The sequence below is a fragment of the Phoca vitulina genome, unplaced genomic scaffold (genome assembly GCF_004348235.1).
Source record: "Phoca vitulina isolate PV1807 unplaced genomic scaffold, GSC_HSeal_1.0 scaffold8, whole genome shotgun sequence".
Classification (NCBI taxonomy): Eukaryota; Metazoa; Chordata; class Mammalia; order Carnivora; family Phocidae; genus Phoca; species Phoca vitulina.
Genome location: NW_022589711.1, coordinates 49,440,289 through 49,453,127, shown reverse-complemented (window position 1 = coordinate 49,453,127; position 12,839 = coordinate 49,440,289). Strand labels below are relative to the sequence as shown.

Genomic DNA, 12,839 nt, shown 5'->3' with positions numbered 1-12,839 from the left:
ACACAAATAACGAGAATTTTATTTTATTATCTGAGGAAGTAAAACAGAGTGTCTCTGGATGGGATTTACCTGAAAGGTGGAAGGCAGAATATTAAATGAACATATACACATTGAATACTGAGATCCCTAGCAACTAGTTCCCAGCAGCCCCTTACCCCTCTGCAGGAGATTGATGGGATTTCTCTGGGAAATCATACCAGCTGAAAAGATTCCAAAGATCCTAACTCTCTGGTTGTTCCTCAACAAATGGCCCAGACTTCAGAGAGGTTCATAGTCAACAAAGTCCTAACTATGTTTGTAGAGTGTCCAAAGAGATTTTTAGTCCTTAACTTGTAATCAGAACAGATTACCTGATAGCCAAGAGAAACCTCTGACACAATAGTTCTCAACATTGCCTGTATATGGAAATCACCTAGGAAGCTTTTCAAAATATTGATGTCTGGATCCCAACTTCATTTAATTACTTTGGGGTGGGACCTACGTATTGGGATTTTTTTTAAATCCCTGTGTTATCATCACAGGCAGCCAAGTTTAAAAACCATAGCTCTAACACTGTATCCATAAAGAAAGAACAGGTTTACATGTATAAACATTCAGCAAACAAAAAGAAACTCCTGGAATTTAATATGTGCTAACAGAACTAAAGTATTCAATAGAAGGTTTGGGAGATTAACTGAGAAAATCTCCCAGAAAGTAAAGCAAAAACACAAAAAATCAGAAAATCAGAAAATCAGTCCAGAAATTCCAGAAAAAGAAAACAGGAAAACTGGAGAGGAGCAATACAAAAAAAGATCAGTAATAAGAAAGACTCCCAACAGCAATGCTGGAAACTAAACAATGCTGTTAAAATTTAAGAATAGTTACTTCCAACCTAAAAACTCCACGCCCAACCAAACTATCAAACAAAGGTGAGGATAAAATATTTTCAAACATGCACAGACTCACAAATGCCTCATTTTGAAGAAGCTACTAGAGGAATTGTTAAGTTCCATTTCTCAAAACTTACTAATGGCCTTGCTCAGAAGTCTGTAAAATCACTGGGAAGCTGAAGCCAGGCTATGACTCAACACTCCACATTCAGCTTAACTTATCCAGGGAGACTTCAACCCAGAGACAATTTGAGCTTTCCTTTTTTGATTTTTACTAATTACTAGTCTTTTATTTTTTTACTAATTTTTATTAATAAGAATAATAAAATATTTTGGGAAAAATATTTACATTAGAGTACCTTATGTCAATCTAGGACATATACTCAAATACTGAATTAAACATATACTAAAATGATAAAGTAAAAAGAAATACAGAAATTGAATCTAGATTTTCATAGTAAAACCTCTTTCAATTATAAAATTCATCATCCATAAAAAATGTTATAATCATATAATGTTACAACTAAAATTAAAAACTTTTGGCAACGTATCATTTCATATTACAATATTGTTTACTAACCTCTGATTCATCACCCTTCTCTCTATAAGCAGTAGCAATACTGGTCTGAACAGCCTTAATCCATGCCTGGCGCAGCTTTTCAGAATCTGCCTGAAGCATACAACTTCTAAAAGAAAACAACATTGTTTTCTCAGACACTAAGTTAACACCCCCCAAATAATAATAAGGTTTCTTTGCTATTTAATAATTTTCTAACAAAAATAATTTCTTTTGAAAGGTTTTATTTCATCTATCTTTAGGACAGAGTATGTTCATGAAGAAATCAATAGAAATGAAATAAATTGCCTATTAGAAAAAAATCACAAATCCCTGAACATTTAAAAAAACAAACTTTAAATTTACCAAATACAACACTAATTTTTTCTATTGGGTAGAAATATGAAATAATTATCAAAGGAATTGATCTGATATATGATGTCAGTTCATCATCAAGACAGGTAAAAACTTTTCATATGGCCACATCAATCATCTTTATGGAATTTAAAGAAAATGATACTAGGTAGAAGTTACTTAAATATCTCATGGTAATACTTGTAATCATTAATTATTAAAATTTACTTTTAAAGCACTTTTTTCCTTTCTACCATAATCACAAGTAAAACACAAATGTTTCTCTACTCTGAAAAGTTCTTCAAAATAAACGATAGAAACTTAAAAACAACTCTCATTCTTTAGAACCACTTACTTTGTTGGAGAGACTACCTCAAAGCAGAAACGTCGTTCTATGTCTTCACAGTGTTTCACTGTGCAGAGCCTTAGATCTTCTACTACCACAGTGGGGTTATCCTACAATAAGGAAACAAAACTCCCATGTTTATCAACTCAGTTTTTAAATACTACTACCAATACCAATAATAACATACTTTAAAATATTACTTGGAATAAATGGTCTAATTTTAAAGATTTATATTTATCTTATTTAGGATTAGAGATAGGAGTTATCAGCTCCTATACAGATATAACTAATAAAGGTAACTGTGTCCTGTCCATAATTTTATCTGTCTCATAAAATTGCTATACAAGGATTAAATGGAAGTATATGTAAATAGCTTAGTCTAACACTTGGTAATTAATAGGTGCTCAATAAATAAATACTAACTTTCATTTTCTTCCATTTTCTTTCATATCCATTACTCTCCTGGTCCCCCTCACATATAATAAAAGCTACTTTCCTCTAAAAAAGAAGCCTTTAACAGTCAAGTTTTAAGTAACTGAAAAAAAAAATAAGAAGCTTATATATTCTTCTTAAAATGGGAAAGCTTCTATCATTTTTCTAGTACTTAACAAAAATATAAACTCAAAACCAAGTTTATCAGAGCAGAAGAAACCATGAACTTATGTGGAATAAGCGTGCTAGCACAGAACCAAGCAAATAAAACTTCAGATTGTATATCTCAAGAGTAAAGTGAGTATTTAAAATGGACAGCTGAGGGACGCCTGGGTGGCTCAGTGCGTTAAGCGTCTGCCTTCGGCTCGGCTTAGGTCCTGATGGGGCTCCCTGCTCAGCAGAGAGCCTGCTTCTCCCTTTCCTCCTAGTTCCTGCTCTCTCGTTATCTCTGTCGCCATCTTTGTCTCTCTCTCTCTCAAATAAATAAATAAAATCTTTAAAAAATAATAATAATAATAAAATAAAAAATAATTAAATGTACCACTGAATACATCATTCACAAAGACTAGGTAAAAATTAATTCATCTATTAACTAAAGGTTTTTTTTTTTCCTAATTATTTTTAACATTCTCAAGTGCCATGTAATCTCAGTATGCCTTTCCAATAAATAAAAATTCCTCAACCTTAAAATAAAGTTCAGGAAAAGAAATGTATAAAAACAACATTAACAAATTTAGAGGTTTCTATTTAAATTACTTCAAGCTTACATTTTAATGTCATATTTCACATTTCCATATTATCATCTTTGGCCCTAAGGTGATGTTTCTTAAAAGGCTCCCTTTCCTTCAGCCTCAAAATGGTACTATGGAATGGTGGTATTGTTCCTGTCACCACAGCTGGTCAAAGAAATGAAAGTAATAATACCGGGACACAGAAACACCTGTCTCAAAACTAGGAGTTAAAAATTCAGGATTCAAAATCACTCTGCTTTTAAGGATCAAAAGTTAATACTTTCCACTTTTGAGTCCTCTTATACATGCCTAAACATAAAACTAATAAACAATAATTTTGCATATATGACTATTTAAAGACTTCACTGCTTTATCAAGATGAATACAAAACTGAAATGGGGGACTCACTGGGTTTTCACTTAATTAATAAGACACCTACCTTAAACTTTTTCTGGTAAACCAACTGATTGTTCTGTATTGAAAACCAGCGTCTAAATAAATAAAAACAGATTAAGTTTTCATAAACATAATTTATGCCAGTTGTTTGAAATAAAATATTTGGGAAAGCACTAGAAAATCAGTTGATAGTAATTATGTTTTGAGAAGTGCGTTGTTTTGTTTTGTTTTGTTTTATATAGACTGATGTCAATGAGATAACTATTGAAAGTAAAGAACAATTTTAAACAGTTTTAAAACCACAGACTAGGAAAATAAAATTACTGTATTTTGAATCATTTTATGTCAGAAATTTATATCCTAACAACAGCTGTTATCCTTTACACTATCACCAAATAATAACTGTTATAAAAGTAAAAATTTAGTTTTTTGAGGTTACTCAAAAATAACTAAAAATCTTTCCCCAAAATAATTACTTCTATTATAAAGTAGAAATAAATTTATTTTGTAAAAAAAGACTATCCATTTGTATACAGCAAAACACTGAAATAAATGGTGCTTTGTCTACAACCTTTCTGCAGCTAATTCAGCAAGCATTTGATTTGTTAAGCAAAACAGGAAATTAAATCATTTTAGAACTGGTATCAAACAAGAGATAATTGCCAATTCACTTGACCTCACTTTAATATAAAATACTTCTAAGCAGAATAATAAAAGTTATTACTAAAAATGATTCACCTATTTGTATTGTTCTGCTTGTTCTTGTAAATTATTAGGCAAACAATTTACTTGCAATCTTTTTTAGAAGAAAAAGCTAAGGTATGCATGGCATATTTACTAATTCTAATTTATTAAAACAGTAAAAGAACCTAAAGATTTATTAAAAAAAAAAAATCACAGCCAAAAGCCATTCATAAAAGGAAGCAAAAATTCTCATCAAGCATGAAAGGTAAAACTATTTGGTCATTATTTTAAAATTAGTTTCATGTGAGATGATTTCTATTGTAAACATTAGTTATTAATCTATTAGCGGATAGAGATTCTACCTTTTCATTGACACTAATACAAAGCACTAGAAAATGTATTTAGACATATTTAGAATTTCTATTTTAAAAAATTAAGTTAATTCTCCAAAGCTGTGAAAATGATTAGATGCTTTTCTATTTATAAGCTAGACAGACTGTTAGGTTTTCTTGCTACTTAAAAAGGCATCACCTTTACCATTAAAATAGAGATTTGTTAAATAAGCATCTAGATAAAACCAAGTGACTTGCCTCTAATGCAAATCATCAAGAGGCAGGCTAGAAAAGGAAGAACTTCTGGGTTTCTTTGCTTTGGGACACATAGTTGGTTAGAAATGTTAAAGGAAATACCTATAAACAAACAAAATGGTGCAGCCCTGCCACTAGGATGACATGCAATGGAAACAATCTCTGATATTGATTAATGTGGGTTTTTTAAAAATCATTTGAAGTAGGGTGAACTACACTAATAACAACTCATGTTTTATAGTATAGTGATCATATATAATTCTACGAAAAACTATAGTTTTACTGCACAATAGAAAAACACCCATATAACCATGTAAACTTTTCATGCTTCTAAGGTCTTTAAAAAATAAATTTCTATTGAACTGCTGCATCTTAGGATAATAACCTTTAAAAATAATAACAAAACACTACATAAAAACCTGATTATTAACTTTATAGGTTCACGTATATTTCTGAAGCCCAGTTCCCCTGTCATCTATCTGCTTCTGGGTGACTCTCGCACATCTTCATTTTTTTGTACACTCAGGGAAGACACTATAAATTCATCTTAATTTTGACAACATTTCCTAAGGAACAAAATCAAAATGTACCTTACATAGAAAAAAAAAAACTAAGATCTGTATGTTGTATGACACTGTCTCCCCTCCTCTGCCATTAAAGAAAAAAAAGAAAAAAAGATCCAACTATATTCATTGACACTGATCAAAACTTTAATCAGGTAAGTAAAATGGAATATAATTTTTAAACTGCTCTTATAGGATAATCCTAGCTATTATTAACATTTCTAATAAAAGGAAAAATGAGAGAGTTCATAGCCTATGATGTATAGAATAAGATACTTAATATTTCAAGCTCGTGCTGCCTGCAATTTGGAGCTACTTTAAAAGATAATTAAATAGAGGTGCCAGGGGGTGCCAGAGGAGGAGGAGGAGCGTGCAGCTCTTCATCTTGGGGTCATGAATTCAAGTCCCACGTTAGGTGTAGAGATTACCTAAACTTTAAAAAACAATTTTTTAAGATAATTAAATAATAAAAAAGACAAACTTTAGAAAGCACCGAGCTGACAACTACACTATATTCTACAAAATTCAGAAACTGACCACAAAGCCAAAATATAAGACTGTTTTTTAAAAAGCAAAATTTCTTGGCTCATTAAGAAAAATAACACACCACTTTATATCTATCCCAAAGTGAAATAACTCAATAAAGACTTTAGACCAAAATACTAAATTCATAAACAATTAGATATTATTGACACTGAAATACCTATGAGAGCTTCCAGATAACAAAGCATGGAGGGTAAAGGAAAAAATATATAAAAAAATAACTTAAGTGTCTTTTACCATGTTTAATCATGAGTCCTAGAACTGCACTTGAAACCAAGAATAAAATGTAAAAGTAAAACTTCTAAATCTGTAGATTTCTCACTAAAACTATAAAAATGATAGATTTACACACATATTCATATATGTGCCAAATAGGTGAACATTTAACAAAATTAAAAGCTTCAGCATGTATGCTACTATCTTTCAAATTCAATTTAAATTTTCCCAAGGAAAAAGACCAAAATGTTAAAACAAAAAAGCTGGAATTGACAATTTTTATTTTCAATAAAACTAATATGATTATTACCAAAGGCGCTAATTCCTAGTTACTGTTTAAAATTTTTGAAAACTGCTTACTGGCTTATTTTCCTCAAAAAAAAAAAAAAAAAAAAAGAAAAAAAGGCATTTGTATTTGTATCTATACAATTCTGTATCTCTGGGGAACTATAAATATATCAAATGTTTTCATTTTCAATTAAAACAAATAGAGGCGATTGGCAATGAAAAGATAATTCCATTCCTCAAATGAAATGTGTGTGTTTTCTTCCCAATTTAAAACATGAGACATTATATCCATTGCAAGTAATCCAATTGAAATGCAGGTTAATTATGAGCTTTCTCGTGCCAAAGAGGAAATTGGAGTAAGGCAGGAATGAGGGGAAGGAAGCCATTTGGTACCTGATATGATCGGGCTTTTTCCTGTCATGTGAAAAAATGGGGCAGGATTAAAACATAAAGGAAAGGTGGTAAAAGAATGAAAACGCAAATGTGCAAAATAAGCAAAGGACTAGCATGATATGAAAATAAAGCAAGAATTAAAGAAACAAGCTTAAGCTCAAACCTAACAAAATAGTCAAAAATATCTGTTGCATTTTGTTCTCAAATTTATACATTATGCATTTACACAATTCTAATTCTTAGGAATCTGAAATGCTAATATTTCAGAAATATTCAAAAATTTTTTCCAATTATTATGGTATAAAAAGTTCTGATAGGACTTAGCACACTTGGGCATACCTCTACTATTATTTTTCTGCCTCTATGGTGATAGCTATAAAATACAGTACTTCTCCTCTTAATAAGTTGTTCCTAAAAAATTAAGGGAAATAATCACTATAGATATATCTTCATAAACCTGAAACAAATGAAAACTTTCCATAAGGAAAACAGGATCACTAATTAAGAATTTCAAAGATTATAAAATATCATTAGGCAAATAAACCTACCTCCTACCTTTTCATCAATGACAGCAGACACTCAAAGGCCACACATAAGTAGAGTATCTTTAATCTATGCATACACGTCTTATTTTAAACAAAAAGTCGATAAAAATAAAATTTATAACTGTGCTAGCAACATATATAATACTTTAAGAAACTGTATAATACATTTTATGCTTTTAGCTATATTTTCTAGTTCAACAGACTGACCATAGCATGTAATAATTCAGTTTCTTAATTCATTTTACCAGCTTACTATTAAATAATCTTAGTATTTAATTATTTTCCTGTTCATTCATCTTTCTGAATGTATCATAAAAAGCAAAAGAGACACAGAGGTACGAATAATCCATCTGGCACTGATTCGAGTCTGAGGTTAAGCTGCCATTGAGAAATGGCCTGATATGGAGAGATAATTTTGGTAGATCTCACCTTTTCAGAAAAATATATATTATAGACATATAAAAATCCTGAGACACTACAAACTAGAAATCTGAAACCGAGAGACAGATTCAACAATTCACATAAGACATAAAAGTGTCTCACTCCGTACACTCTTTCAATCACATCACACAACATATAATCTCTTCTGTAAAATTTCAAATTAGAGAATGATGCTTAGATTTTATGAAGCACAGGGACAGGTTTTAAAACTACCTGGGAATTCCTAGTCAAATACACATTTCCCTCAGGAAGTAAGTCTTTTTTAAAAGTTGGCTTAAATGGGTGATGAGGATTAAGGAGGGCACTTGTGATGAGCCCCAGGTGTTCTATGTAAGTGTTGCATCACTAAATTCTACACCTGAAACTATTATTATGCTGTATGTTAACTGGAATTGAAATAAAAATGAATAAATAAATAAATGTTGGCTTTGAAAATATTACACACCACTATTCCATAAAACTATAAATAATGGCAAATTTGTCATCATATGATTGGTACCTTATAGTGACTACAAGGAAAAGTGTTCCCTAAAACTAATCTACGGACAATCTAAAGAAGATACGTAAACAGTAAGCAGAAAAATCTTTATGCTTGAAGAACTGGAATCCTAGATTTTTAAAGTTGAGGTACAAATATCACAAATACAGCCTTTTATTTGAAGTCTAATCGAATATATGAAATCAAGCTGGATAGAGAACTAATTAGAGAAGGAGGACAGACTCTACAGTCATAATAGGTAAAGAGAAGGTAACTGCCAAGTACTTCCTGAGATTAGATTTTTTATAAGCTTCATATAAGAAATTTAAGATACATTCCAAATTTTTAAATTGAAAGCAGAAAAAAATTCTAACATTTAATAGATTTTTCTTCTCCCTTTCACCATTACTGACCTATAACCTAGAAAATATCTAAAACTTTTGTTATAAGGTTTTGACTTGTTTTCTATGAAGATACTTTTATACAATGCTTATATGCTATGTTCCTTAGAAGTCTGCTTTTTACTGGTATTTTCATGAAAACACTCTTTTTAAAGGCATATGAAAATGAAATAATCTGCTATCCATAATTTTTCTAATAATGTAAATAGACTAGAAAATTTTAATAGTTCTTAAGCTATTTTTAAAAGATTTGACATATTCTATTTTATCAGAACACAAATTTATATGGAATTTCCATAGCACATTAAAAAAAAAAAAATGACAGGTTTTAGGCCTCAGTCTTGTCACAGACCAGCTGTGTGACCTTCAAAGAGCAACCATCTCTCTGCACCTTCATTTCTTTACTAAAAATTAGGATGTTGAAATACGATCCATGATTCTAATCAATAACTGTCACCTCACTACAATTAGATGGCATCTCCTTTAAAGAGCAGCCTCATTTCCAAAGGCATTGTCTTTTCCACTTTACAAATGGAAGGTAACCAGGGGCGCCTGGGTGGCTCAGTCGGTTAAGCGTCTGCCTTCAGCTCAGGTCTTGATCCCAGGGTCTTGGGCTTGAGCCCTGCATTGGGCTCCCTGCTCAGCGGAGAGCCTGCTTCTCTCTCTCCCTTTGCTGCTCCCCCTGCTTATGTGCTCTCTCTCTCTGTGTCAAATAAATAAATAAAATCTTAAAAAAAAAAAAAAAAGGAAGGTAACATGTCTACAACTGAGAATTTAATAGTTATTCCCTACTTGCTTTTAGTTACATTTTATTATCTATGTCAATTAATAGAATTCATGAAACAAATAATAAAAATGAAAGGTCCATGCTTAAATCAGAATTAAATTTCTCCTATTGCCTTAAATGGCAATGCAATTTTCCACTAACACTTACTGTGCTTCATTTTGAAGTCTGAGATCATTTCTCATTGGAGTAGTCCATGGAAGATCATTTCATTTCTTCTTAACATAATGGTATAGTTTCTATGGATTTATTGTATTTTCACTGTGTTAAACTTTAAGTAGGTTGTTTTGAAATCTGAAGGTTAAAATTCAATTCTAACATTACCTCATGAAACTGTACTGGTTGAGAAATCTTTATTTATTATAAAAATGTGACACACTATTTTTTATTTTAATTTCCTATTCTGGCTATGAAAATTTGCCAGGAAAAACTTAAAAGATTATTGTCTTAACTTAAACAGCTTAGAAAACAGAATTTTAATTTTTCATTTTCACTTTACATTAGTTAGAAACACTATTTCTACCCAGACCACCTTAGTTGGTCCTTCTGTATTCATACATTATTTTAGAAGTTCTACGTAATTCAAAGAGGCTTTAATATTAAATATGATCACCTTCTAGTTTATATTCATCCTCAGGTAAAGAAAAATTATTTCAAATAAAAAAATACCTCATAGATTTAAATATCTGGCAATATCAAATGCTAGGGAAATGCTCAATAAATCACTGACATTTGAAAATACTAGTGAATATTTTTTCCATATAACCTCATCACCAAGAAATCAAAATAAGTGCACTAGGAATCCATTTTAATACATTAAATATTCAAGCATTAGTTTCCATTTAAATTAACAAGAATGTATACTAAATTAAATTTACCAAGAAAATTCTATTTATTTTGTTAATGTCCATTTTTTTAAAAAAGAAAACAATCTTCTCTATCATTAAGTGAATTCATGTCCTGTTCATGTAGCAAATAAAACAAACACATTCAACCAATAATGTAAATCAATTCACCAGAACCCAATGTTAATTATTACTCTCAATTATTACTAAATTGTTCTGACTACTTTTTTGGTTTTTTTGCAAAAACAGAGGCATCCTTGAATAAAAGACTAATCACTACTTTTTGGAAGGATGATCCTGAGTCAACATGTTTTTTTTTTTATGCTTTAATGTCTGAAATTATTTCACTTCATTATATTAATACACAGGAAAACAAAATATTTTATATATTTATATAACAGACATTTACATGATTAATATTTTATAAAAACCAGTTTAACAACAACAAAAAGTAACATTTTTGGTAGCCATCAAGTTTAGAATAAAGGAGCACCAACTGCCACACACACTTCACATACAAAAACAATCTCATTTCCTAAAAGTCCTGGTTAAAGTTATTGCAAAGTTCAAAAGATCAGTGAAAATTCATAAGGAAAGACTAAATTAAAATGTACATAAACATCACACAGAGAAGGAACCCAAAGGAGAAAAAAATTCTTGCTTCCTGGTTTATACTTTGCTTAAATTTTATAGTTTAGAATTAGTGCTATCATTTTTCACTTGCTTCTTAGGATCCCCTTTCCTAGAAGGGCAACTTATCTTCAATGGACTGGGTTCAAGAAAGTTATTATGGACGGTGAATTTAAAGAATTATGAAAGAAAGAGCTGCCAAATCACAGGGAAGGTCAGAAAACAATGTCCCAAGATCAAGACTAGTATTTGAAATATATTACCTGTTCCAAGTTTTGAAGGCATTGCTGGCTCGTTTGAACAGATATCCTTCCATAACAATGCCATTTGCAGCATCTACATTATATTCTAACTTAGAGTCATCATTGGAGAAATCCTAAACGAAATAAAGGTTTGTACGATTTGATTAAGTCCCTTACACAACAAATTTATCATAGAGAAACAGCTCAAAGCACAGAAAAGCTTTGTATTAAAACAGTTATATTAAGTTATATTAAGTCATAAGAAAAGGGGAGACCTAAATGTTAGGGGTGTACATATATATATATATATATATATATATATATATATATATAAAGGTATTTCAATTCAATGGCCTGTTATGCAATAATTATTATAATGACAATATTAAAACACAGATGATTATATAGAATAATACTCTGAAAAACAATACAAATTATATACACAGTGATTAAAGGCACAAAATATTATGTATACAAATAGACAAAAGGAACAACTCATTATAATGCATGTTATGTTTAAAATGTTTTCATTTTATCCTAATATTGTATTGTGATGTGTGTGATATCAATTTAAAAAAAAGGAATATAGATATATTTAAACTGGGATTACTTAAATCTACCACTATTCTCTAAGTATATTACTATTATGGTAGTTTTTTAATGTGATAGGAGTACTAACTCCACTACTGGGGAGTTCAGAAATAGAATAAAGGCATATGTTCCTAAAATAAAATTTTGTTTTGCAAAGAACCACATTTTGAAGTGGGCATGCTGAGCTCACTTTTTTATAAGGATTATGGAATGCCTCATAATCTTCTATCATTCTAGACATTCTAGTCTTCACATGAATTCAATTCAAACTTTCAATTTTCCTCTAAGGATTCATGAAGTTTTGAAATCAGAAATCTTATATTTTAAATACTTCCTGATGGAGCGCCTGGCTGGCTCAGTGGGTAGAGCATGCAACTCTTGACTCGGGGTAGTGAGTTCGAGTCCCACGTGGGATGTAAAGATCATTTAAAAATAAAAAATCTTGGGGCACCTGGGTGACTCGGTTAAGCGTCTGCCTTCAGCTGAGGTCATGATCCCAGGGTCCTGGGATGGAGCCTCACATTGGCCTCCCCGCTCAGCAGGAAGTCTACTTCTGCTTCTCCCTCTCCCTCTGGGCCTCCCCCACAACTCGTACTCTCTCTAATAAATAAATAAAATATTTTTAAAAAATTAAAATAAAAAATATTTCTTGATGAACTTACAAAGTAATTTGTACAAAAACTGCAAGACTGCTATTATCCCCAATTTTAAAACTCTAAAAATCAGTCTCAGAACTTTTAAAATTACTTCTGGACCAATAATGAAAGTTAGAATATTATTATTTTAGGGAATAGCAAACTCTGTCTTGAGAAAGATTTTGGCAGAAGCTACATGACCATCTGCCAAGAATTCTGGGATGTGAGAGTCCTCCCCTAGAGGGGAGGCAGAGTGAGAATCACCTAGGAACCTTCCAAATCTAAGCGT

The 12,839-nt window shown here is 31.0% G+C and overlaps 1 protein-coding gene across 13 annotated transcripts in view; it reads right to left on the bottom strand.

Moving 5' to 3' along the window:
* Window positions 1-12,839, bottom strand: part of ACAP2 (ArfGAP with coiled-coil, ankyrin repeat and PH domains 2) — a 137,028-nt gene that overhangs the window by 31,163 nt on the left and 93,026 nt on the right. For 8 of the 13 annotated variants that reach the window (XR_004299806.1, XM_032406873.1, XM_032406877.1 and 5 more), the window contains 5 exons: window positions 11,346-11,458; window positions 6,959-6,979; window positions 3,728-3,779; window positions 2,135-2,235; window positions 1,450-1,555 (listed from right to left, as the gene is read on the bottom strand). Coding sequence is in view for 11 of the 13 variants with exons in the window: in XM_032406873.1 (XP_032262764.1) it covers window positions 1,450-1,555; window positions 2,135-2,235; window positions 3,728-3,779; window positions 6,959-6,979; window positions 11,346-11,458 (393 nt within the window). In the remaining 2 variants the exon portion in view is untranslated. The remainder of the gene's footprint in view (window positions 1-1,449; window positions 1,556-2,134; window positions 2,236-3,727; window positions 3,780-6,958; window positions 6,980-11,345; window positions 11,459-12,839) is intronic. The other 5 variants (XR_004299807.1, XM_032406879.1, XM_032406870.1 and 2 more) reach the window with 1 other exon arrangement.